The 27,934-nt window shown below is 45.4% G+C and overlaps 2 protein-coding genes and 1 pseudogene across 3 annotated transcripts; 2 read left to right on the forward strand and 1 right to left on the reverse strand.

Annotated features, from left to right (window-relative positions):
- The first annotated feature begins 466 nt into the window (after positions 1–466).
- On the forward strand, positions 467–2,674 carry LOC130526421 (uncharacterized). The gene is made up of 2 exons (XM_057034088.1): positions 467–1,665; positions 2,536–2,674. The coding sequence occupies exon 1, from the start codon at positions 487–489 to the stop codon at positions 1,588–1,590; it is 1,104 nt and encodes a 367-aa protein (XP_056890068.1). The 5' UTR covers positions 467–486; the 3' UTR covers positions 1,591–1,665; positions 2,536–2,674.
- Positions 2,675–8,321: 5,647 nt separating this feature from the next.
- LOC130525990 (dynamin-1-like) overlaps positions 8,322–27,934 on the reverse strand; it is a 42,438-nt pseudogene continuing 22,825 nt past the window's right edge.
- Positions 14,525–16,570, forward strand: LOC130526045 (uncharacterized). 2 transcript variants are annotated; one of them, XM_057033396.1, is made up of 6 exons: positions 14,525–14,993; positions 15,110–15,148; positions 15,233–15,280; positions 15,398–15,649; positions 15,739–15,999; positions 16,083–16,570. In XM_057033396.1, exons 1-6 carry the CDS (start codon positions 14,972–14,974, stop codon positions 16,358–16,360), a joined length of 900 nt encoding a protein of 299 aa, XP_056889376.1. In that variant the 5' UTR covers positions 14,525–14,971; the 3' UTR covers positions 16,361–16,570. The 2 variants fall into 2 exon arrangements, with proteins under 2 accessions (XP_056889376.1, XP_056889378.1); XM_057033398.1 differs by lacking the exons at positions 15,110–15,148; positions 15,233–15,280 and having other exon boundaries at positions 16,083–16,567.

Raw genomic sequence — 27,934 nt, forward strand, 5'->3', positions numbered from 1 at the left:
CCCTGGAGCTTTTTCAAAAATATGAAAATGGAAATTGTTTTAATATAATTTCTGTAGGAGGAAAAACTTGACAAACATTCTTAAAGTTTTCCAATGCTGTATAAATGTATATAATAAATATTTAATTTCAACTTCTCATTAAAATGGAAGTTAAACTTAAAGCGTCATCGTACAGCAGAGTGGCCACATGGTGCGTCATTCTCTCCAGGATGCTGCAGGAATAATAAACATTTCATCATGAATGCTCGTTATGTATTTGTAGCCTACTTATCATTTGGAAAGTAGGCTAATACATCTAATATAGACACTTACAGCATGTGTTGCCTTTATTATAAGCCCTATATAAGGCTGTTAATTTTTTGCGGCTCCAGACAGATTTGTTTCTTGTTTTTTCGGTCCAGTATGGCTCTTCCAACATTTTGGGTTGCCGACCCCTGGGCTAAGTAAACCTTGCAGACCGGACTCTGTGGCTGTTGGATAAAGAACATGGCGGCTATGATTGGAAGCACCGCTCCTTTTGATGGTCAATCCCAGAAGTGGGAAGAATATTGTGAAGTACTCCACCATTTTTTCAGGGCTAATGGGATCGACGATGCAGGTAGACGTAAAGATATTTTGCTGAGTGCAGTGGGCAGTCAGACTTACAGTCTCATGAGGAACTTAGTCAGCCCCGCCAAACCGGGTGACAAGACTTTTGATGAACTGGTGAAGTTGTTGAAGGATCATTTCAACCCAAAACCGAGCGAGATTGTGCAACGTTGTAAGTTTAACTCCAGATACAGGAAGCAGGGGGAGACAGTTATGGAGTTTGTTGCTGTGCTGAGGAAACTGGCTCAAGACTGCAACTACGGGGACGAGCTGTCGGAAATGATCCGGGATAGGCTGGTTTGTGGCATCGTGGATGATCGCATACAGCGCAGACTGCTTTCGGAGCCGGATTTGACCTTCGACAAGGCGCTGAAGTTGGCGCAGGCCATTGAGACGGCGTGCAAAGATGTGAAGGACTTGCAGTCTCCGGAGTTCGTGCCCCAGTACATGAGGGCACCCCAGGCGGTGCATAAGGTGTATTCAAAGCAGACCCCATATACCCAGCAGAACCAGCGTAAAGTTTGCTACAGGTGTGGTAGTGACCAGCACATGGCTGGGGACTGTAGATTTATTAAGGAAACCTGTCACAAGTGTGGGGAAGTTGGCCACATTCAAAAAGTGTGTAGGTTTAAGGGCTCAGCAAAGAACTTGAGGGCCAAAGGAGGTGGAGTGCAGACAGGCAAACAGGGGAGAGCTCAGGGAGCAAATTATGTCAGCCAGGGGGAAGGAGAAAAAGATAACATAGACTCAGAGGAAGTCATGTACACATTGTACAAATTGGACGAACTTGACATACCAGCAGAAGCTCCATTTATAGAGACTTTGACAGTAAATGGGACAGACACACAGTTTGAAATGGATTCAGGTTGTGGTGTTACAGTAGTTAACTACTCAGTTTTCAAAACTCTCAGGGGAAAAGGAACACCAAAGTTATGCCCATGTCGAGTCAGGCTCAAAACATACAGGGCACAAGGTAAAAGTCTTAGGAGCCGCTGTAGTTAAGGTGCAGAACCAAGGGCGAGCCCTAGACTTACCTGTGGTTGTGGTAGGAGGTGCAGGCCCCAGTTTGGTAGGCAGGTACTGGATTAGGAGGCTAGGTTTACAGTGGAGAGAAACACCCCAGGTCCATCACGTCCGGGTAGAGACTGCAGAGGAAGTCCAGATGAGACCCGAAACCCAAATCCACAATGTGGCAGAAGAGACGTTGGATGAGGTACTGGGGGAGTATGGAGAAGTGTTTAAAGATGAACTTGGAAGATTTAAAGGCCCCCCAGCGAAAATATATGTAGACAAGGAAGCAGCCCCCAGGTTTTTTAAAGCCCGACCTGTACCATATGCCATGAGAGGAAGAGTAGAGGCGGAGCTTGACAGACTCCTTGCACAGAAAATCATAGAACCTGTGAAACATTCAGAGTGGGCTACTCCAGTGGTTCCCGTGTTGAAACCTGATGATACAGTAAGGCTATGTGGAGATTATAAACTGACGGTAAACCAGATCTCAAAGTTGGAGCAGTACCCAATTCCCAAAATTGAGGATCTGTTTGCCACACTGTCAGGTGGAAAGAAATTCTCAAAATTGGATCTCAGTCATGCATACCACCAGATTTCCTTGGACGAAGAAGCAAAGAAGTATGTGACCATAAATACTCACAAGGGTTATTCACCTACAGGGTGCTACCTTTTGGGGTTTCATCAAGCCCAGCAATATTTCAACGGACAATGGAGGGACTGTTACAGGGCATCCCTCATGTGACCATTTTTTTGGATGACATCCTCCTCACAGGGAAAGACGACCGGGAGCACCTGCAGACACTGGCTAGGGTGTTGAAACGGCTACAAGAAGCAGGTCTCAGACTCAAAAGAAGCAAGTGCCTGTTCATGAATGAGGAAGTGATGTTCCTAGGTCATAAGGTGGACGCGACAGGACTGCACCCAGTACATGAGAAGGTACAAGCAATCAAAGAGGCACCCACACCTTCAAATGTAACAGAGTTGAAGGCGTACCTGGGACTGTTAAACTATTATAACAAGTTTCTGCCCAATATCTCAACTGTACTTGCACCAGTACACAAACTGTTACAAAAGGAGACAAGGTGGCATTGGGGTGATGCTCAACAAGCTGCTTTTGACAAGTCAAAGGAATTGATGCAGTCTGCCGAGGTTCTTGTGCACTATGACCCAGAAAAGGACCTTGTATTGTCATGTGACGCATCACCTTATGGAGTAGGTGCTGTGTTGTCGCATTTTATGCCGGACGGAACCGAGAGACCCATTGGATTCACCTCAAGAACACTTAACCCAGCAGAAAAAAATATTCCCAGCTGGACAAGGAAGGACTAGCTGTGATGTTTGGAATAAAGAGATTCCACAAGTACATTTATGGAAGGAAATTCACTATTGTGACAGATCACAAGCCTTTGTTGGGACTCTTCAGTGAGATGCGAGCTGTGCCACAAATGGCTTCACCCAGAATACAGAGGTGGGCGGTAACCTTGAGAGCCTACGAATACACAATAGTGTATAAAGAAGGAAGGTATCACTGTAATGCAGATGCCTTAAGTCGCCTTCCTTTACCAGAGGTAACAGAGGAGGAGCTGGAAGAGAGGGTTCTCATGTTGGAGAGCTCTGACATCACACTGGTGACAGCTGACCAAGTGAAAGCATGGACAGACGCAGATCCAGTACTTTCAAGAGTGCGGGAGATGGTACAAAACGGCTGGTCATCGAAAGAAAAAAGGGAGGAGTTTGGCCCCTATGAGGTGAGAAAATATGAACTCAGCATCAAAGATGGATGTGTGCTATGGGGTTCAAGGGTGGTTGTGCCAAAAGCAGGACAGGAAAATGTCATGAGACAGCTTCATCAGTGCCACCCAGGAGTGTCCCGAATGAAAGCATTGGCGAGGAGTTATGTGTGGTGGCCAAAGCTGGACAAAGAGGTGGAGGATACTGTTAAGAGCTGCATGACCTGTCTAGAATACCGCAACGTCCCTGCACCTGCCCCATTACACCCGTGGGACTGGCCAGACAAACCCTGGAGCCGCATTCATGTGGATTATGCTGGACCGTTTATGGAGAAGATGTTTTTTGTGCTCATTGATGCACATTCCAAATGGATGGATGTGTATCCCGTGAATTCTGCAACATCAACCACCACAATTGAGTGCCTGCGTACCAGCTTTAGTAACCATGGACTGCCGGAATTGATAGTGTCTGATAATGGCACTTGTTTCACCAGTATAGAATTCAAAGAATTTTTGAAAAAAAATGGTATTCGTCATGTGACCTCGGCACCCTATCATGCTGCCAGTAATGGGTTAGCAGAGAGGGCTGTACAAACTTTCAAGAGAATGATGACAAAATGCCCCGAGGGAACACTGACAGCTAAAGTAGCCAGAGTATTATTTAGCTACAGAGTGACTCCTCACACCACTACTGGGTTATCACCTGCAGAGCTACTTCTTGGGAGGAAGCTTCGTTGCACCCTGGACTCGATTCACCCAAATCTAAGCAGAAAAGTGATGAAAAAACAAGAACAACAGACAAAAGATCACAACAAAAAGGCGAAGGAACGCTGGTTCAAAACAGGGGACTCAGTGCTGATCCAGAACTTCAGTTTCGGACCAAAGTGGATCCCAGGACTGATTGAGTCAGTGACAGGACCAGTGTCATACAAAGTGATGCTAGGTGATGGGAGAGTGGTGAGGAGACATGTGGATCAGATTCACACACACCACCGGAGACCAGAAGAACGCAACAACCTTCCACAGACGGCCTCTATGACACTCAGTCAGACGGATCAAGGAAGTGAAGCCTGGCTGGAAGCTGAGGAGGTGGTACTCAGTGAGGAGAAGTTGGAGGAGCCTGCAACTACTGAAGCTGTAGGAAGTTCTGAGACAGAACAAAGAACTGTCACAACCCCAACTCCACTGAGGCGACATTCAAGAAGGGAAATCAAGTTGCCCAGTTACTTGAAGGACTTTAAATTGGATTAAGAAAAAAAAAGTTCATAATGTTCTATTGAAGGGTGTAGAAAACACTTAAGGGGGGAAGGGTGTGGTAAACCTGTTTATTGATGTTAAATGCCTTCCAGGCCACCAGGTGGGACAACGTGTTGTTTACTGTTCGGGAAATTTCTTGTGTAGAAGAAACCAGAGCGGAAGTTAGTTATACCTGTGTGCTGACCGAAATTAATGCTACCTGTTCGAGTTCCTGAAATAAAATAAATTCTTCAGTAAGAAGAAGCCTCCTGCAAGTTACTACAGACGCCGTGTTGAACAATCAAGAAAGGATGGCTAACACGCTTGATAAAATTGCCTCAACCCTGATGACTATAGCCAACACGCTTAAAGAAATCAACGAGAATGTAAAAAAAAGAAGAATGTAAAAAAAATAAACGTGTAAAAGCTGTGCTCGGATTGTGACAATAATGCATTTTATTCACAAACGGGCAATTAATCGCGCTCGAACGTGAACCGCGTGCCTGCAGTCTGGCCCCATCATTGCGTCAGGACGCACATCCTCACGGGGTTGTGGCTCTGTGTCTAAACACATCCAGCGCCCCTTTAACATGCCGATGGTGCGTTCAATGGTGGAGCGACTGCGCGCATGCATCTGATTGAATAAAACTCCTGTGGAGTCTGAGGGTTGGTCAGTGGTATCAACAACCAGGGAGCCAGGGCATATCCTCGATCCCCTAATAAAATAAATCAAGATAAAATCAAATAAAAAGACAGTTTTGGCATGGTTTCCAATTTGGTTGATTAATGTTAAGTCATTGGCACATTTACGTAATTTTAAAATTCTCCGTAAATCACCAAAAATAGGAAATAAACAAATAAATATGACAGAATTATCATTGTAATATTGAATTTTATTGAACTGCACAAGAGAAGAAAACACAACCATGCCAACATGTCGGCACTGAAATGTGCGCAAGAGTACTCCTGAGTGTTCGTAGGATTTGTTCTTACCTACGCATAAATCCAGGATAAGAAGAAATTGGTGAATGCCACAATCTTCGTAAACTGTTCGTAAATGGGACTTAAGAACAAATTTGTTCGTAAGAACTCTTCGTGAATCTGGCCCATTGTTTCTCAGGCAGATAGCACATCGGCCAATGACATAATCAATTTGCTCAAGCAGATAAGGAGCCCAAAAACCATATTCTTTGGTGATTTTTCTTTTCACCTCCCCCCTTGCAACATGGGCCAACCCATGTGCCTCCAGGATCATCAGACCCAAAAGATCTGGGGGTGCCATGATCAGGCCCTCAGGATTTCTCCAGAGGCCAGAAGAATCTTGGATGGCCCCCCGATCCTACCAAACTTGTTTATCCAAGGGAGAAGCATCATTTTGCATGACAACGTCCTGTACTGTGACCTTTTCCTCTAAAACTATTTCATGAGTGAACAAAAAAACCTTGCTAGGCTTGTTTGCTCCCATAACTGCTTTTTCTGCATCATCGGCAGCTTTATTTCCTCGTGTAATCCTAGACTGGTCGGTTTTGTGTGCTGCACATTTAGCAATAGCTATTTCTTTTGGTTTCATCATAGCTTGTAGAAGTTTCATGATCTGAGCATCATGCTGAATGGGAGAACCATCTGTCTTCTTGAAACCTCTACTCTTCCACACTGCCCCTAAAGGAATCAAGTTCAGATGCGGCAGAAGTGTAAAGAGGAAAAAGAAAAATTCAATAATTCATAAACTACTGAGCTCCTTCAAGAAAAATACAAAGTGTATAATTCTTATACATTATCATTAGTTATCAATAGAATATTAATTAGAGTGTTCTTATCATTGTTTTATTAAACTGTAGCTCCACCTCTAGCTCCATCTCTTAAAGTCGAGAACCACTTCCTGTTCACTTCTGCTAGTCAGAAAGTGAACATCCTTTCTCCCTAGCCCGAGCTGGCCTCTGATTGCAGGCCCCACACACAGCTGCACAGTGTGAGCCACACCCTAAGATCCAAAAGGTCCAAATCAACCAACAACGGATAGAACCAATTTTTCAAAATACATTTAAATAAGGTTCTCTAAAGATATCACATAAACATGTAAACCTGCAAGAAGAAACTTGAATATTTCTTGGTCTTTCTTTGTTCACCACTGCTCCAGCATCATACATCTATATGTGTGTTTGTGTGTCTGTGTATTTGTGTGTGTTTCAGAACTGTGTGGTCCTGCTGGATCACACCTCATTTTCTTTGTCTCAGCACAGACTTATATGTTTCTTCACTACCAGGGCCACCCTTAGGTCCTCTTTAGCTTCAGATAAACTCTCAAACGTTCTGAGGTACAAAAATGATTTTCCTCTTTTTCTTTTTAGAATTCCAATTAATCACACAAGTCTTTCTGCCTCCCCCTTTTTCTTTTTAACAACACACTATAACAAAGTCCCCCATAAGATAAATCTCACAAGGACAGGGGAGAGAGAGAGAGATGGGAGAAAAAGAGAGAGAGGAACAGGAGGGGGTTAAACAAAACACATTAACAGAGTTCCGATCCAATCACGCACACACACCATCTGCTTGTGCAGATTTAGCCGATTTAAGACATGTCCGGCGCCGCTGCCATAAACCACAGTTTTTTGCGACTGCTCGCACTAAATTTACATCCCTGAAAAGTGGGCACCTGACCGTAAAAGAGTGTCTTCAAACGCACTCGTCAGCCATGTCAGAGAGGATACCCCCGACCAGGTGTTAACCCCAGTTTTCCGGACACTCGAAGGAGAGAGACCGGCCCGTTTGCTCCCAAAGGATGCACGGGACTTTGGGACAATTGTCCTGAACCTGCGGCTATTTCCTGGCCATAACACGACACATCCAGTGCCCGCATGCTCAGTTGCCAATCCTGTACATAACACAGTGTACAGACCGAAATAAGATAAATTCAGAATCAGCTGTCCTTTTTAGCTGAAATGAGCAGTGCAGTAAATCTCATGGCCTGTCTCTCCTCCAGAGCCACTACTTCAGTCTTTCATAAAACGCAAAACAGGTCAAACAGGTCAAACAAAAAAGGTCAAATTGAAAAATTTAGGAGTATTCCTCAACATCAACACAAAAATGTACACCCACACTAATTATCTTTATGGTGTGTCTAAATTACTCCCCAAAAGCTTAATTGAACTAACCAGCACCCCAATATGTGAAAAAATGTTCACTTTACTTGCCGGCTTGGAGCAGGAGTTGGTCTGAGGAAGCAGATGGAGAAGAAGACAGCCACAACGGATCGTGCCCATGATGCCAATTTTGTGGTAAATTTCTTCTGGTGATAGTTGAGATGTGCTGATGAAAAAGGAATCTTCGTAGACACTGACTTGGTTATGAGAGATTTTTATTGGAGAGAACAGGCATCAATTGAACACTGCAGATTGTCCAAGGGAGGTTTCGTGGTCCCGATGGTGAAGATCTCCCAAGTGCTTTGTTCGGTAGACCCTTATATATGGTCAAGTAAACACATTCCTTTCTAGTGACCCCAGCACTCCTTCACAGCACCAAATCACGAGCACAGGACAGGACACAGATGGGACATGTTGATATGGTGCCAGGATGGCTGAAGAAGATAAGATCTCTAAAGCTAAGATCCTCAGAGGTCAAAAGTCAGGATTTGCTAGTGTGGCGGGGTGGAGAGAGGTGGAACGGTGGATGACAACGCCACCTGGGGAATTTCACCCCAGGAATTAACCGGAAACAGGCACGCGCAGATACGGTTCGGTTCCAGAGGCAGAGACAGGATTGAGGGTCAGGCAGTACAATTTTATTAAATCCAACTCAACACCGAAATAACTCGGCTGTACAAAAATCAAACAAAAGGGGGTGGACAGGGCTGGGGCCCCACCGGCAGGTAAAACTCAATTTGGGGAGATAAACAAATTAAAAACACCCGTGCTACTACAAACAAAACTACACGCGAGAGGTGTGATAAAAACGCCCTCCACCAGGGGTTGGGTCCCCGCCGTGGCCCGCAGCACCTGTCCACAAAGAAAAGAGGACAATTAAATTTACAATGATAAACAATCAGACGCGACGAGCGCACACGCACACACACACCTCACACAGACAAGCGAATAAATGGCGACCAGGTCGTCCAAAAGAAAACAACGTCAACCAAGACACAAAAAGCAACAAAACCAACAAAAGTAAATAAATTGATACAATTTACATACTGTTAAGAGTCTAAAATTGAAAGCAATAGCTCCGTGGTCGCCTCGGCAGCACCACTACGTCTCAGCGCCGTCCCCCGAGCGAAGGGGGGGGGGGGGGGGGGCGAGAGAGAGAGAGCGCGAGAGCGAACAGGAGAGAGTCCCGAAAGCGGGACTGAGCCAAAGCAGCAGTGGGTCCAGTACGCGAGGTAGTCCGTGCCGACTGTTTGGTGGCGCCACCACTCCGTGAAGGGTTCCCGCTGGGGCAACGCGACCCACCGACGCCAGCCGGCAGTCAACTGCAACAAGGACAGCCCCATTAACCTTTATCGACTGAGTGGAGGAAGTCAGTGACGCGCATTGCTGCGCCTTACCTGCCCAGGGTAAACTAGCGCGCGTGCCCTCACGGCAAAGCGTTCTAGGTGGAAGGATGGCGGGAGGAAGCACCAACCTTCTTGGCGCTGCCAAACAGCATGCTCGCGCTGTGAAACAGTTTGTTGGTCGAACCGCCCAGATAAGCCGCAACCCCGCCGTACCGTCAAAGGGGGAAAACAACTAAAGTCAGCTGGAGGCAGTGCCTTATATAAACCTTTTCTCCCCACCCACCAATTAAGGCACTACCTCCATATGGCACCTGTTCGGAGGGCAGGCCACGCCCTGCCACACTAGGGATCAATACACAATCTTCGGACACTACAAGATTGCCATTCTTGCCTCTCATTTCCTCGGCCTTCGAACTCCTGGATGGGGCCACAATATTCACAAAACTGGACGTGCGCAATGCCTACCACCTGGTCCGTATTCACAAGGGAGATGAGTGGAAGACGGTGTTCAACACTCCCACACAACATTACAAGTACCTGGTCATGCCCTTTGGCTTTACCAACGCCCCATCAGTTTTCCAGGCATTGGTCAATGATGTACTCCGGGACATGTTGAACCAGTTCGTGTTCATTTACCTAGCTGACATCCTAATCTTCTCAAAGAATAAGGATGAGCATGTCCACCATGTTTAGACCGTCCTTCGATGCCTCTTGGAGAACTTGCCCTTTGTCAATTCCGAGAAGTACAAGTTCCACACTCCTTCTGTCTATTTCCTGGGATTCATCGTGGGACCAGGGAGCTTGCAGATAGACCCTGCAAAAGTTTCTGCCCTTACTTCCTGGCCCACGCCCAGCTCCCACAAACAACTGCAGCGATCCCTGGGATTCGTTAACTTTTACAGGAGGTTCATCAGTGGCTACAGCACAGTGGCGGCCCGCCTCACTGCATTGACCTTCCCCAAGGTAACCTTCAGGTGGTCAACTGCGGCCAATGAGGCCTTCCCAGCCCTCAAGGCAAGATTCACTTACCCTATCCTGACTATGCCGAACCGGGAGAGACAGTTGGTTGTGAAAGTACATGCCTCCGACGTGGGAGTGGGGGCTGTGCTCGCTCAGTGATCGACAGAGGGCCAGAAGCTACATCCCTGCACATTCTTCTCTCGGAGACTCTGGCCTGCAGAACTATAACATTGGCAACCGCGAGCTTCTGGCCGTCAAGTTGGCATTGGAGGAGTGGCATCAATGGTTGGAGTGGACCAAGCAGCTGTTCCTGGTGTAGACAGATCACAGAACCTGGAATATATGCGTACAGCCAAGAGCCTTAACCCTTGACAGGCCTGGTGAGCCCTTTTCCTCACCAGGTTCATTTCACCCTTGCCTACTGGCCAGGATACCGTAATATGAAGCCCGACGCATTGTCTCGTCAGTTCCTGAGGGACTAGGATATGGTCTCCCGTCCGGACACCATCCTCTCCACATCGCATCTCGTCGCTTCTCTCACGTAGGAGATAGAGGAGAGAATCAAGGCCACACAGGAGGGTTAGCCAGGGCCCAGCGCATGTCCAGAGAAGTGGCTCTTCGTTCCTCCTTCACTGCGGTCGGACGTTCTCCAGTGGGCCCACAATTCTCACCTCACCTGCCATCCTGGCGTACAGAGGACCATCAACGTGTTACGGCAGAGATTCTGGTGGGGTTCCTTGAACGAAGACACCCGGGGCTTCGTCAAGGCTTGCGCCATCTGAAACCGCCACGAGGCCTCCCACCAAGCTTCTTCAGGCCTCCTGCATCCCTACCGGTCTCTGGTCCCACATCTCACTGGACTTTGTCACTGGTCTGTTCATCCAGGGCCACACCGTCACCTTGACAGTGGTGGACAAGTTCAGCAAGATGGCCCACTTCGTGCCTCTGTCCAAGCTTCCCTCTGCCAAGGAAACCGTGGAATTAATGCGACACATATTTTCTGCCTGCATGGGCTTCCGGTGGATCTGATGTCAGACCGAGGTCCCCAGTTCACGTCATTCTTCTGGAAGGAGTTCTGTACCCTGGTGGGAGCCTTTGTCATCCGGGTTTCATCCCCAGTCCAATGGTCAAACACAGAGGATGAACCAGGAGTTGGAAACAGCTCTTCGCTGCATGGCTTCACAACACCTGTCATCCTGGTCTCAACAGCTCTTGTGGGTAGAATACGCCCACAATACGTTGACCCAGTATGTCTGGGATCTGCCTCCTTTATCGACCATCCTTGGTTGTCATGTGTGTCTCTGCCTTGTGGGGTTCAATTCGTGACTGCTGCTCCTAACACTTTATTTAATAAGCTTAGGAAATGTAATAACAGGTCCCGACCTGTTTATTAAAGGACAGGTCAGGTTTAGAAATGGCCCATTGGTAGCTTAATGCTGTGTGTACTTACCTTGGGACTCCTGGTGGTGGTGCTCTGTTGGGTCGAGAAGGAACTGATGGAGGAGGTCCTGGTTCAGGTGAGACAGCAGGACGAGAAGGAAGACCAGGGGCTGCACGACAACTGGGACGAGGAGGTCCAGTATATGCTCGACGCTGGGGGGTTGGGCTGGACAAAGGAGACTTAAAAGGAACTTTACCTCCATCCTGAAGGCATCGTGGATGTACTGATGTCACCAATTATATTTAGACTTTCACGAAGAGTATAGTACATCCTCAACATTTCATCTCGGTGCTGAGCCTGTAAGGTGAGAACATATTTGAATTGAATCTGAAGAAATCGGTCTCTTTGCTCTGTCTCTGCTCTCAGACCTGGGTGTGGACCTCCTCACCTGCTCCTGGGATTCTTCCATCAGGCTGTTCTGGTCTCCGCATGAGTACTGGTGAGCCAACAGGTCAGAGTGGATGAAGTTTTTTGCCTGAAGACAACAAAGGAGGGCAGGGGACTGCTGACCTCATTTCCTGTTTGTGTTTGTATGTGGGTCTACGTATGCGGGGCCCTAATTTCATTCTCAAAATTAAGGTTTAAGTTCCAATTATTAGGAATTAAACAGGTGAAGTTATGGACTTTACATCATATTTTGCTGAACCAATTCTAGGTCGAGAGGATATTAACTTCATTTCAGGATCACATTGGTGTTTCAGATCTAGATGGGAGACATTACCTTTCCAGTATGTCTGGGATCTGCCTCCTGACTGGCTGGATGACCTCAGCACGGAATAGCTGGGCTCAGCTCTGCAGGAAGCTCATTTCTGGTTATTATACCTTGGTCTCATCTCTCAGCAGTAATGCAATTAAGTGTTGCTGAGCTTCCCACTGATGGCTCTACATTCAGTCTATAGCTATACGCTGATGGCTCCTCATTCAGCTGTAATTGACCAGACAAAGGCTGATATTACCCATCCTGGCCAGGGTGCAGAGTGTCTGTAGCCACTTGCCTCAAAATTATCTGGTCCTACTTTCCTTTTGCTCTTCACTCAAGATCAAAGGTAGGTTTTAACAAATAGAAACGGATCTCACAAATATAGCTACACAAGAGTGTGTATTTGTGTCTTACATTATTGACCATCAAGTGCATGATGGTCTTGGGGATCAGGTCTCTGACAGTGCGGTAAATGATGGACAGGTATGAATCCACCAGGTTCCTAACAATCTCCAGCTGAGGGTCCAGACTGTGGATGTGACCATCTCCACTGGCCTCCTCAACCACCTCCTACACACCGGTTCACTTTAATCAGAATACACATACACACTCTTACCTTCTCTTTGTCCTGCAAGAGAAAACAAACACAACAAATCAGAGGAACACAGGATAGCAGTAAAAACTCTGTATAGTATTATATACCACGGTGCGTTCAGTGTACACTCCAGCCCATAAAAGGAAGCTTTCCAGCTGTCCACCTCCTCCTGGGACTCACTGGCCAGCTCCAGCTGACGGTAATCTTTGTACACGTTCCGGAAAAGTTTATATCAGGTTAAGTTCTCGCCTAAAACTATAGATGTTATTTCAACAGAGGCCTCTAATCCAGAGAAAAGGCTCTGGTAAAAATCCCATGTGACCTCCCAATGGCAGCAATATCTGGACTTTGTCACCCTCCTTCACTGTCCTTTGCTTGACCCCCTGACCCTGACCTAGACTTAGAAACTTGCTTCCTGGTTCCACTCATACCCACAGCTCATCCTGATTGCCATGGCAATTGAGGCCAGATGACATGACAGAATAAAAAAATAACATCACCATCATCATTGTCACCATCATCAATATTACCATCATCGTCACTACCATCTTCATCATCACCGTCACTATCATACTCAACACCATAACATCACCACCACCACAATCATCATCACTATCATCATCACTACCACCATCATCACCACCATCGTCACACTTGCCTGGTTTCCTGTTGTCGTCTTCTTGTTTATCTGACTGCTTTTCTGCTGAGCACTGACAGACACAGACATGTTTTTTCTGTAAATCTCTTTGTTGTTGATATTGAGCTCAGCAGTGCTGCTGTCGAGCTGTTAAAAATACTGGGCCAGATTCACGAAGCGTTCTTACGAACAAATTTGTTCTTAAGTCCCACTTACGAACAGTTGACGAAGATTGTGGCATTCACCAATTTCTTCTTATCCTGGATTTATTGTAGGTAAGAACAAATCCTACGAACACTCAGGAGTACTCTTGCGCACATTTCAGTGCCGACATGTTGGCATGGTTGTGTTTTCTTCTCTTGTGCAGTTCAATAAAATTCAATATTACAATGATAATTCTGTCATATTTATTTATTTATTTGTTTATTTCCTATTTTGGTGAGAGAGAGAAGAAATGGGGTACTCTTGTCAAAGTGACAGGTGACCTTTCCCTGAACCCGCCCACATCTGTCCCCCCCCCCCCCCCCCCACCTCCCTTTCCCGCCTTTCCCGCCTTTCTCCCTTTCCCGCCTTTTTTAAAAGGGAACAGTTAAAAAGGGAGGAGGGTGGATCCCCCCCCCCCCCCATTCCGTACCTTGCCCGCCTTTTTTTAAATAAGGGCAACAGTTACAAAACAGTTACAAAACAGTTTTGCCATAGTCCTGGCATAGCCATCTGTGGACAACATGAGTAGTTCTACATCCGTGATTGGTGAGACGGCTGTGACCGTTATAAGAGAATTGTGTGGAAAAGTAGTTGAAAAATCCACGGTGTTTGTACAGCGTTCTCAGGCGTCACCTTCTGAGCCTTTGCAGCAAGAATGGTCTTTGGAGCCTTATAGTCAAACAGGGAGTTTTGGGTATGTGTTCCGTTACAAGACGGGGGAGCTGATTCTCTATCAGCGGGAAGAATCTTCCAGTGAGGGCCCTATGTTGTCGGCTACGATGTCTTCAATGACTGGGGTGTGTTGAAACTGATCAAACCGAGAATGGTGTGTGTGACTGAAGAAGGCTGTGAAGAAAAAGAAACACACACAGAACAGAAACCTTCCACAGAACAAACATTTTGTGAAACATTTGTGAAACTAGAGAGAAGAGAAAACTATTGGAGAAAGTTAGACTGTTAGAACCCTAACACTGTGGTTCAGAAGAAAAGAGAAAAGAGTTGGTGGCCTCAAGTAAGAAATTTAGGGGCCTACGTTGTCTTCCGGTGTCCGAGGTGTGTAACTGAAGAAGCTTAAATCCCGTGGAGACCTGGAGGCCCTCCTGGAGAAAAACATTCTTAACATGAGTTATATCGCCTGAACCTGTTGTTTGGTAGAGTTCCCGTGTAGGGAGGTATCCCCATGGGAGTTACATCACCACCAGTTGGTCCACCGGGGCAATCGTCAATATCAGACTTTTCGGCGCCAATCAACTTTTTTTTTTTTTTCCTTCTCGCCAAGCATTGTAAAGCGAATATATACATGATCATCTCACAGTCATTAGCTCAGTCCTCCAGAACTTCATCGGAAGCTTCACCGTCTGCGAGCGCGTGTAACAAACAAAGATGGCTGCAAAGATGACTACCGGTAAGCCTCAAATTCTTCCCAAACTTTTTCTCTGTAGTTTTCTAAATAGTTTTAGAAAACTATTAATGAATGAACTATTAATGATTAACTACTATTTACGAATAACTGTGTTTTAGAAGTTACAGTAGAGGTTCACCATATGCCAATTTATCCTGGTAAGCAATCCGTGATCTTTTTAACCTGAAAGTTGTTCTATTTTTATTCTAGATTTTTAAGTGTAATTTTCTGTATCTTTAAAGTCAGCGCCGATGAGTTTGAAGGAATAACCCTCACGCAAACAGACGTTGGTATAGTTTCTTTTAAATGATTAACTCAGTTTTTTTTTTTTGTTTTGTTTGTTTTTTATGAACAGCTCAGTTGTTCATAGATTGCTGAAATATAACTTTTTATGATACATTTTTCAGATCTGTTAGCCAGGGCTGAAAGATTGGTATCCGAAGACAACCAAGAAACTGAAAAAGCAGTAAAAGCATTGCTGTGTTCTGAAACCCCACTCCCCGTGCAGGGGACAAATTGCTGTGTAACTGAAATTGGTGAAATTGAGATTGAGAGGGAAACCTCGGCACTTCAACATGGGACTGACTCAAGTAAGCAGACGAACAAACTCTCCAGAAGACGTGTGAGACAGCCAGGAGGACCGAAGTCGACTGTACAAGGTAATATTTATCTGTGATTAGAAGTATATACAAAATATGTGCCGTTTTGATGATTTGTATTTTAACGATTTTCCCCTCTGTCTAAACAGAACCATCAAAACAGAACCTTCAAACGTGCGCCTCTCTGAGCACTGTGACTCCCACGGCCTTTCCACCCTCCCGTGAACCTTCTGCCCCTGCGAGGAGACGTAGAATACGGCAAGCGTGTACCACTCTGACCCCTGTACTTACAGCGGCACCCACGGCAGCTCCACTCTCCCTTTCACCAGATCCTTTCGAACCTGCGAGGCCGATAAGGAGACGTAGGAACCAGAGACACAAGTCTAACATTGTCAGGAGATTGTTTGATGGTATATTTTATACTATATTCTTGACTAATATAATAATAATAATATATAAAAAAAATAATAACTCATCTCTCATCTAATTACAGATTCAGGGTTGAGATTAAACGAGAGCGTTCCTGAACCGTCCTTCGACAGGGTGGAGGGGGATACGGGGGGCAACGATCATCCCCAACAACAGCACGAGCACCACGAGAGCGTTCCTGAACCGCTCTTTGACAGGGTGGAGGGGGATACAGGCTGCTACATTCATTCCCAACACCCCCAAGACATGGTAGTGCTGGAGATTTTCAATAATGTCATACGGTATATTGTTTCCTCCAATTGTAACCAAAGGTGTACTAAAACAGTGTTGAAAAAGCTGTAATTTTTTTTTCCTTTTTCTGTCTTTTGTTTAAGATATGGATGAGGATTTCAATGTTGAATATTTTAATCAAGTACCGAATGCTTTACAAATAGCTGTTGATCAATTAAGTGAAATTCCAATCTCCATTCCAATAAATTTACAATTTACAGAAGCGATAATTGATGCTCCCGAAAGCCCTAACGCAGCAGAGCAAAATGAAAACGTCCTAGAACTTGACACTTACAACTCATAAATGATGCCCTCGAAAACCTTAATGCAGTTAATGCAGTAGAGTTTGAAAATCATTCTCCTTCATCAGCTCCCACACGCAAAGTGATCATGTCTTACACGCGGTAACAATCAGATCAGAGACGGATTCAGCAGAGACACAATCGGCTCTTCCTAACCCCCCTCCTGAACAGGATGAGAGGCCAGGAGAAGGGGGGTCAGAGAGCAGCCCCTCACCCCTTACACACATGGCCCCCCTAAACTTTCTCCTCAGCAAGGGGGAGGAGGGCTAGGAGAAAATCCATCCGATCTCTCTCCTGAGCGGGGGTGAGAGGTTTTTTAATGATTTTAACACATGGAGAACAAGACGCTCCTTTAACATTCCCACTCGGGGAAATGTGCCTGACATTGCAACATTCTATCGAGATGTAACAGGGGTTATCAGCGAATTGGTGGATGTTGCCAGACGACATAGTAGTCGCAATGATTTAATACAGTTGGAGGTGGTGGGTGTGAAAACGTACACAATCATGTTACAGTTGCTGTGGATGAACAAGGTGAAAATATTCTACCGGCTTTTAATGGAATGCTAGATCGGATTGTGCAGTCAAACGGTATCATTTCATCGGATGAGAATATAGAATTCATCCTTCACGTGGTGCAGAACCCAGGAGGAGGTGCCAAACGTAAGATGGAGAAAACTCTAGACTGTGAAATCATTGACAAAAAAAGACGTCACTTATTTATCGTAGACAACAGAGACAACCAGCTTTGCTTCGCCATCAGTCTAGCTCACGTTATCTACCCGAAACTTACTGAAAGAGAATGCCTTGATATTGCGAGGAAGTTGCAGCATCAGGCTGGTTTAAATGATGAGACCCCCGTCACTTTCAGTGACATTGGTAAATTTGAAAATATTCTGGGGCGTAAAATTGTTGTGTTTTACAGAACATGCCACAGTAAACCCTCTCACATTATGAGACAAAATTCTCTGATCGTTCCAATCAGTGTTTCTCTTTTTACTACAAAATCACTATTATGGGATAAAAAATCTCAAAGCCTTCCTGGGGTCGTCAGTCTGTAATTATTGTTACAAGACTTTTAAGCACCCCTATACCCACTTTTGTAAAGGTTACTGCGCAGTGTGCAACGATCCTGCCTGCCCCACAGAAGGGTTCAACACAGTGGTTTGCTCTGACTGTAACAGAACGTGTCGCTCACCCTCTTGTTTCACCAGACACAAATTGGTCGGTTCAAGCAGAAAGTCCAGCCTCTGCGACCGAATCAAAAAATGCGCACGATGCGAACTATACTACAGTGTCAATTTGTCGTTAGACGATGCAAAGCATCGCTGTGCGGTTGAAAAAATGTAAAATCTGTGGTGAAAAACTGCAGAGCGACTCTAAAGTCGATCATAGTTGTTACATTCCTACCCTCCAACCAGACATCTCACATCCTGATTTGGTTTTTTTTATGATTTTGAAACATTTGTGGGTCAAAATGGAGAGCATGTTCCTTTTTTAGTGCATACAAAAACATCCAAAGGTGAAGAGAAGGCGTTTTATGGTCTTGACTGTGCTAAAAGTTTATTTTGCATTTCAGGAAGCCACTATACAAACAGAACATCTTTATAGCCCATAATGCCAAGGGGTTTGACAGTTATCTGGTGTTAAAAGGTATGTTGGAACTGGATGTGACGCCACAACAGATTCTGATGAACGGGAGTAAAATCCTCAGTTTTGAGGAATCCCATTATGGTCTCAAATTCATAGATTCCTGTCATTTCTCCCCATGCGTCTCAGCGCTATGCCCAAAGCCTTAGGATTCACTGACAAGACCAAGGGGTATTTCCCACACAAATTTAGCTCAGAAATTCACCTCAATTACGTGGGGCCCTATCCCGTTCCGTCCGACTACGGCGTAGATCACATGACGGTGCGCGAACGGGAAGAATTTGACCCGTGGTACAACGAGGTCAGCCGAGGTACCTTTGACTTCAAAAAGGAGGCCTCGCTGTACTGCAAAAATGATGTTGACATTCTCACCCAGGGCAGTCTTAAATTTAGAGATCAGTTCCTAGGTGAGACGGGGGTAGACCCTTTTGGTTCTATCACCATAGCCGGAGCCTGTATGAAGGTGTTTCGCACCATTATCTGACTCCTAACACTCTGGCTATCCCCTGCCCTCACAACTATTTGAATCAGAGCAAAAGATTCTCTAGCGCATCGGTTCAATGGTTAGAATGGTTGATGCACAAAGAAAAATCTTTATACAGCATGCTCTAAACATGGGTGAAAAACAGATTGGTGCATTTTTCGTAGACGGATATGCTGAGATTGACGGTGTAAAACATGTCTGGGAATTTCATGGATGTTTTTACCACGGCTGTCCCAGTTGCTTTGATCCCACAGTACAGTGCGATATGAGAGGCGTCACCTTTGGTGAACTGCACTACAAAAGTGAGAAGAGGGTGAGTGAGCTACAGACCACACATGGGGTTCGTGTTGTAGTCATGAGAGAACACACGTGGAACCAGATGAAAACAACATGCACGGAGGTAAAGAATTTCTCCGTTGCTTAACGCTCCTGAGCCTCTCAACCCCGAAAAGCACTTTTCGGAGGTAGAACGAGCGCTTTTTAAAACTGCGACACACGGCAGCGCCCGATGAAACCATCCACTATGTTGATGTCACCTCACTGTACCCGTTTGTCAACAGTACTTGCTCTTACCCCTTAGGTCACCCCGTGATCATCTACAAAGATTTCGAGGACCCACGCAGCTACTACGGCTTCATCAGAGCCACTGTGTATCCTCCTCGAGGTCTTTTTTCCCCGTGTTACCGCACAAAAGTGAGGGAGGTAAATTACTCTTTACACTGTGTCGCACCTGTGCCGAAACTAACAATGAGGGTGGCCCCTGCGAACACGACGATGAGGGCAGAGCTCTGACGGGGGTCTGGGTCACCGTTGAATTCATCAAAGCTCTGGAGGTGGGGTACAGGGTGGGTAAAATTACAGAAGTCTGGCACTTTGACAAGAGCAGCGACACTGTGTTTACCGACTACATACACACCTTTTTGAAAGGAAAGCAGGAAGCCTCGGGACCCCGCTGAGGCGACGGACCGAGAGAGCAGGGAAAAAATACATCAGGGACTATCAGGAGCATCAGGGCATTCTTTAGATGCTGGCAAAATCGAGACCAATCCTGTGAAAAGACAGGTTGCTAAATTGTGTCTCAACAGTTTGTGGGGAAAGTTTGCACAGAGAGATAATTTGTTTAAAACCACCATTGTCTCAGATCCTAAAGAATTCTTTAGTTACATGTTTTCAGGTAAATACAAAGTCGAATACTTTTCCGTTCTCCACAGCAACAGAGCTCTCATCAGGTGGAAATACACCGAGGTACGTTCAACCCCCAGGTAAACAGAGTAATGTTTTATTGCAGCATTCACCACAGCACACGCACGACTGAAGCTGTACAGTTATCTGGAAAAACTACAAGACAGAGTGTTTTACATCGACACAGATAGTTTAATCTATCTGGTCAAAGAGGGTGAGAAACCTCTAGAGCTGGGTAACTATTTAGGTGACCTGACGGATGAACTGGATGGTGACAGCATTCAAGAGTTTGCAGCGGCGGGTCCCAAGAGTTACGCGTACCAAACACGAATAAAAAAGAAAGTCGTCATGCGTGTGAAAGGTATCACTCAGACCCGGGAATGTTGTGAGCGTGTGAGCTTTGACAGTGTCAGAGAGCTGGTGGAGGGTTACCTGAGTAATAAACAAGAGGGAAACACGATCGAGATCCGTCAACACAGCATCAGACGTGATAAAAAGGGTTTTGCATGAGAGAAATGTGTCATTTGATAAAAAATTTAGGGTGGTGTATGACAAAAGACGACTCTTTGCTGACGGAACAACTCTGCCTTTCGGGTATTAGAAATGCAGGAAATTGAATTTGATCCTAGGTTTATCTTTCCTTTTTCTTGTTTAATCGTGGGTCCGAGCGGGTGTGGAAAGACCTATTTTGTAAAAAATGTATTGGAAAACTGTGACCGTGTAATAAATGTTGTACCTGACAATATCGTGTGGATTTATACCTCTTTTAACCTATGTACACTGAACTGCAAAAGATGATTAAAAACATTAAATTTGTCAAAGGTCTGCCTGATTCTTTTGAAGATGAAACACTGTTTCCTCCTGATCAAAAGCATTTGATTATTTTGGACGATGTTATTTTTCAAGCCTCTGACCATCCTGAAGTGGTAAAGATTTTTACACAGTATCGCCACCACAGAAACATGAGTGTTATGATGTTGACTCAAAACGTGTTTCACCAGGGTAAACACAGTCGCACCATCAGTTTGAACAGCAATTATTTGGTCATGTTTAAAAACCCACGGAATAAACTACAAATGAATATATTGGCTCATCAGATTTTTCCATCAAAAAGACATTTTTCTTGGAGAGTTTGAAGACGCCACAAAAGACCCTCACGGGTATTTAATAGTGGATCTCACCCCCGTCTGCCCAGATCCGTACAGACTGAGGACGGGTGTACTTCCTCACCAGCAAGCGGCCGTTTACATCCCCAGAGCGTCGACGTAGATCATCATGTCAGCGCGTATAAAAAGAAACGCACCCTGCTGAAGGCCCTGTACCGTGCCACACCCAAGAACGTAGAGACATTCATCACAGCTCCCCGGATTTTATCCAGACACTGTGTGAGATTTCTTTAAATCTTCTAAAAGGAAACGTCCCCCTGACCTCAATTTAAAAAACTGAAGAGACAGAAAAAAAATTATCAAACTGTTGGCTGATAAAAGAACCAGTTTAAAGAGGAAGCAACAGGTTAAAGAAGCAGACGGGCGGATTTCTTTTACCTCTCCTCTCAGCGGTGGTACCTTTGATCGGGAACCTCGTCGGAGGATTGATACGAAAATGACTTTGAAAAAGGCCCAAAAAATGTTTCTCGTCACCCCTCATCAACTCAACCGCCTGACGCGACCCTCCCAGTCCATCAGAGATGTCGCGGAGGACGATTTGGATGCTAGGATGAGAGCCATCTTAAACGAGCAGGGGCTGAGCTCTCATGAAAAAAAATTAAAAAAATAACGCGTTACTGCAAAGATATCTGACCTTTGTGAAGCAGGATCAGACAGAGAATCTGACAGAGAATCTGACAAAGACGGAGGCAGAGGCAGATTCTGGGACGGACGTACGGACGTCCGATAGCATCATCGACGACGTGTTGCAGAGCCTCCCACCGCGAGATCGCAAGAACGCCGAATACGTCTTAAAGAAATTATCCGACCGTCACGATGTTTGGAATACAAAAGGGGAATTTGTGTACCGGGGCAAACGTTGTAAAAGGGTCTCACATGATCGATCTATTCAAACGACTCTTGTTTCCTTTTAAAAAGAAAAAATCAGAGGGTTCTGAACCTCCCGGATGGACACATTTTTTAAATACTCTCTCAGAATTAAACATCCCTTTGTCTTCTATAAGTAACCCACAAGCGCGTAATCAATACCGACTCCTCAAGATGGATGCGATCGGATCTCAAGACTCTGAAACACCTGCGGATCTACCGTCAAAAACTAGAAGACGAACAAATGACCCCCGCGTTTGGATTAACATTTCATCGTGAATAAATGTAATACACAAAGTTTTGTCTTTTACCAATAAAGCGTTTATTAACATTTTTTCGAGCGTACAGTCATTCATTCAAAAACTTTAAAAATCTTTAAAACATTGCAAAAAACAACACCCTGCTTGGAGGGACCATTGATTTTATTTCTAATACAGCGCTGATATTTCCTCACATAGTCGTACACCATGAAGTCATTCTTTATTACATCATCATTGTACAAAGACAGTACTTGATCAAAAGATAGCCCGCGCGCGGTGACAGAGGTAATAGATGCAATGTTGTCCGCAGACCGTCGACATGTGGTGCTGCAACTGAACGTCGTGGTACTCAATGTTTTAGAACGTTTTTCCAGAAACTGTAAGATGCTCGGAGGGTAGTGATCAAAGTCCGGCGGAAATCCATAAGAATCAAAAAAGGTGGCTATGCCACCATTTTCCAGCGTCAAAGCTAACCAGTGCTCCCCCGGCATGTGAGCCGGATGTGTGTTGACGATAAAGTAGGCCGGGGTTCTAAAAGAGGGATTCAGCATGGGCAGTTGATCGGACGCCCACACCCCGCAAAACACATCTCCCAGCAGGCAGAAGGTTCTCTAGTTGAACGTTGTCCATCTTTTAATAATAGTCCACCAGCACCTGCCTTGGCGTTGATCTCCAGAATAGAATCGTAACAGGCGTAGACGATAAGGGTCGCGGTGTGCGGCAGGGGTGTTCTAAATCTCAACTCCAGCCTGAGGTTTCCGTTTGAGACGGTAGACAGTGCGTCGTGTCATCGCTCGGATTGAGATTAAACACAAAACAGAGAGTAGCCGTCATTAAAGTCATCACGGCTGATACTCAGGGGTAAATCTTTGAGATGTCTCGGTAGCCAGGAACATGTTGTAGAATTCTCTGACGGACACCCCGTTGTTAAAATCGGGTTGGAAAGCTTTAGCCGGAACTTGCCGGCCGTCCTGACAGAGAGCCAGGTATTCGATGTCATAGTGTCTGAAATAATAAGGTGAAAGTCTCGTATCCAAGGACGAGCCATCGTGTGTACCATACCCAGAACACGTACTTGTACAGGAAGCAGACTCCTAGCAACAGACCTAGATTCTCGGAATGAGCAAACCTAGAGTTGAACCGGAATAGAGTAGAGTTTTCACATTAACGCGTGAAAGGGGAGAGAGCGGGTTGCCCTTCATTAAGGCGGCGGGCGTGACCTAACTGACGGACCACTTTTTTAACAAAAAGGGAAGCCCCAGTACTCAAAAAGCAGAAGCAGAGCGACGCAAGAAACGTAAGCATGCAGATGGCATCGCATAGTTGGCTCGCGTCAGTTTAATTCTCAAATCGACAGAGTTGAGCAATAGTCTCTCGCAGAAAAAGATGTCCCCGTGGAGAGGACGAGCAGGTGTACTTCTCTGGAACGGGCTGTGGACGCGGCTTCCTCGTTAACCCTTTATTTGGACCGTTCACGAGCACGATAGAGTCCACTGACCCGGCGGTATCTTTGTTAAAAAAGACCCCGGTAAACTGACTGGAGAGCGTGTCCGGTGTGAAAAGTTGAGCAGGGTCTCAATCATGCAGCGATAGGGGTGGGTAGCGCTCGACTGAGAGATGAGTCGATCCCCAGGGTCACGTCGCATTGACTGAAAATTGTATTTAGAGGATAATTGATAAGACCCACCGCTGCGTCATTAGCTAGGTTCGATCCGTTAGGCGTTGGTGATTTTTACACGGAGATGCAACAGAGTGTCGTTCAGATCCAGATACCGGTCCCCCCCGTCTCGGGGATGAAAAACTCAATGGGTCCCCCGTCGGTGATGGCTGACAGGGGGGAAATTTCCGTGTAGGTTTTTTCATCGATAGACAGCTGCGTCATAGGTGCTGAAAATAAATCCAATTCGGCCAGAGTACACTCTGGAGATTTCTGATGTACTAGAGCCATTTTCTTTTTCTCAAAGAAAAGATATTCTTAAAAAATATCAGAGCTCCGGACGGACTTCTTCTTCACACGACGGCCTTTTGCAACTGTTCTTCCTTTTACCGAACGGCTGTTTATTAAAGCTCGAGGGGGAGCGGGGGATGCGTTCTCGGGGGGTCGTCTTCTCTTCCTACGCGACAACACCATAATGCCCCCGGATCCTTTTGCTTATCTCTTGATCATCTTCTTGATCACCGGCGAACCGTTCCATCACGTGTTTGACGGCGTTGGAGGCGATGTTACTCGCAGCGGCTTTAAGATGAGGTTTAGCTATTCGAAACCTTTCTTGGCCAAAGGGCTGACGAAACGAAATAATTTAGAAAACAAAGATCCTATCCCCCGACCGTACATGACCGGTGCACCGTAAAACCCCGGCAAATTCCCCCCTACTTGACTCTCATAATATTGTACAAATCGGTGAGGATCTTCTCTCAAACCTACCCGAGCCATTTTCTTTTCTCTATATTTTTCTCTTAGCCTTGAACACTTTGTGTGTGGATATGATCAGCCTCCTGAAAATGAATGATGAGGACGCGGGCGATTGGAATATATATAACCCTGGGGTTCAAGTTCTAGGTCTAAAGTGGAGAGTCGCGATAGTCTTGCCGTATGAAAATTTTACCGGTTTGTTTTGATCCGTTTTTATCTCCACCTGAATGTTTTCAATGTGGTTTTTGGACACCGGTAAATAGTAAGCAGGATTGAAATACTGTGTGACGATTTCACCGAACGTTCCTTTTACATCAATCGTTCTCAAAAGTGGCGCATAAAACGTCGCCGACCATCTGCGGTGCAACTACGTCGCTGTAACAATACATGTGATAAAACCCAGCTCGTAAATCGCAGGGATAGTACGCATACCTTTGGTCAAACGTAAACCATTCCCCTGATTCATACCCATCAAATATGCCAGGGGTCCTTCGAAGAGTACGTGGGTTTTACCTCCCGATTGGAAATCAAATCTTTTCAGAAGACTGTCATAGACGAGGTAAATATCAGACTTTATCTTCTAAATTGTCCGTCCATCTCGAATCTAAAGGCTGAGATGGCGTTGAAATATGATTCTCTCATCTCTTGACGATGCACCTCGCTCTCCGTGGCCGGTTCTTGAGGTTTTTCCCTCCAGTAAAAGTAGGCATCCTCCTGATAAAGGTGATAAAAGGTGTGCGGGTATGAAATCTGCGTTAAAGCTACTTCCCAGCTTCCCTCTAAATCGATATGTTGAGGCAAATCCACGCGGTAACTGGAACTCGTGTTTTCTTAAAAACATCGACGCTGGCGTTGGAGGGGTAGGGTAATAAAAAAACCCTCGTCCTTCGGACCGTACATGATGAAATGATATCCGTTGCGATCGCGAGTTGATTTTTATACGTTCTTTAAATCTGCGGCTTTGATCCAGCTGTTGAATTTCTCCGGCCAGTTTTTCCAACTTACAAAGACTTGCTTTTCACCCCTGACGACGCGATGCTTCAGAATCTTTCTACGTGGAAAAGTCTGTCTTCCCCCATCGTTACCTTTTGTAGCTCTGGCTCATAAAATGACCCTTGGATGGGTTCTCCATCGTAATCTTTTAACTTGTACACTGGAGGGTCGCGAGGGATGCGTTCAGATACCGTAAACACCTCGTTCGTAAAACTCTGTTCATATTTTTTATCAAACACCTCTCAGTTTTGAAATTCTAACTAGGTCCCCCTTCTTGAAATTCATCTTGGTTTCAACCTTCCGTCGGTTTTCAGATTTACCGTACAAGTTTTGAAACACTTTAAAAGTGTTCTCCGAGGTTACCTCAGCGGGTTTCATCTTGATACTGCTGTGATAACTGTGATTATAGCTTTCACCAAGTCTTGTAAGACGTCGGTGTATCGCAGAGTTGTTTTGCTGTAAAATATCTCCACATTCTACCTTTTAATGTACGATTAAATCTTTCAATCACAGAGGCCTTAAGGTGGCTGGCGGTGGAAAAATGAACGATATTGTGTTTCTTCATCAAAGCTTCAAAACTCTTGTTAAAAAATTCTTTCCCCGCATCAGTTTGTATTTTTTCAGGCGTCTGACTTGACTCAAAAATGGATTCAAACGCCTTTACCACCTCAGCCGCTGATTTTCTCTTCAGACCCTGACGTAAGCTTTTTTGGAAAATATGTCTATGACCGTTAATAAATAATTATATCGTCATTATGCTCCGACAGGGCTTGCATATCGCACAGGTCCGCTTGAAATTGGTTTAAAGGGGGGGGGCGAAAACCCTGTTTCTTGGAAAAATGTATCTGGCCGGTTTGTGTAGAGTGTAAGCGTCCTGTCCCTGTAGAAATGTTTTAACATTTTCTCGAGGAACGTCTTTCCCATTTCTTCTTGCACCCCCTTATGGAGCCGCTCTACACCAACGAGGCTACCGGGATGCGCGGGATCATAGTACACTTTTTCCATGAAGCGTGTCTCAGACATGTTGAAAACAGAATGAGAAGGGATGCTCGTTTGAGAGGTATTTATTTTTTTATTAGCTGTTAAGAAATCTTTAGCATACACATTTTGTGAGTAACATGAGTAAATACATTTTGTGAGTAACATGAGCAAATACATTTGTAACATTTGTAATGTGAAAGTACAGATAGTCAAAAACTAGTCCAAGACCAATGCGTTATCATCAATAGAGTTTGAGTTAAGACTTTATGATCTAGACTGAGGCAGATATCATCGTGTAATTTTCCAAGTTCTTCCAAGATGCTTACAGAATGGTTGTTTTGCACAAGTCTGCTGGTCACATCAATGAGCAAAGCATAAAAGGCTATCATATGACATGGTTTTACAACATCGTTGGACAGTTCTTTAAAAATTACTTTCAAACAATCCGACAATCCAGATTTGCTCATAAGCATCGTGTCATTTACCATCTCTTCCCAAAGTGCGGGTCCTGCACACGTTCTGGTTTTTTCCAGCAAGATGTTTTTGTTTGAAGCCGTTTTGTTCTCAATAGCCTGGTACAAGATGTTTATTATCTGACCCTTGATCAATTGGATCTTGACACCTTCTACATCGTTTACAACTTTTCCCCAGAAGCTCCCCATTTTATATCTGAAAATGGTGTTTTCAGATATAAGTGTTTTCAGTCCAGTACTGAGTCACCGTGTCCAGATGTTCCTGTTTAATCTCGCTGTCGTTGTCGGCGATACTCTCGTACATTTGTTGGATGGGAGTGTAGATTAATTCGCTGGATTTCAGCTCGAACAAAAGGGTCTCTGCGGCGATCTTGACTTTCACGTAGTCAGCGTTGACACCGCACGCTTTCAGGAAATTTTGAATAGCAGGAATGAACTTGGGTGTGTAGAGTCTTTTCATCAACATGTAAAAGTTGTTGCGGTAGAAACCCGGTTCGATCACATCCAAACACTGGTGTTGGCGCTGGCTGGGGTGGTCGATCCGACATCCGTTGCAAACCTCACCCTTGTACAGGTCCAGGACGACGCTAAGTAGATGAAGAACGCCTTTTTTTACCAGACCAAAGAATTCAGATGCCCAGCCGTCAAGCTGGTCAGCACCGTTACATACACCCCCGGGGAGATCCGATGCGTCGTCGGGCAAAGGCAGATCAGGGGTTGTTGAGCGTGAAAGACTCTCCACACCGCTCACAGAGATTGGAGAACCTGGACATGAAGAAGCCGGAGACGGCGCAGGATCTCTGCCTTGGAGAAGAGACTCGGACAGCTCTGGAAGTGATGCTGAGTCTCTGACGGGTGGTGTCAGTGAGGGTGAG

The sequence above is a fragment of the Takifugu flavidus genome, chromosome 5 (genome assembly GCF_003711565.1).
Source record: "Takifugu flavidus isolate HTHZ2018 chromosome 5, ASM371156v2, whole genome shotgun sequence".
Lineage (NCBI taxonomy): Eukaryota > Metazoa > Chordata > Actinopteri > Tetraodontiformes > Tetraodontidae > Takifugu > Takifugu flavidus.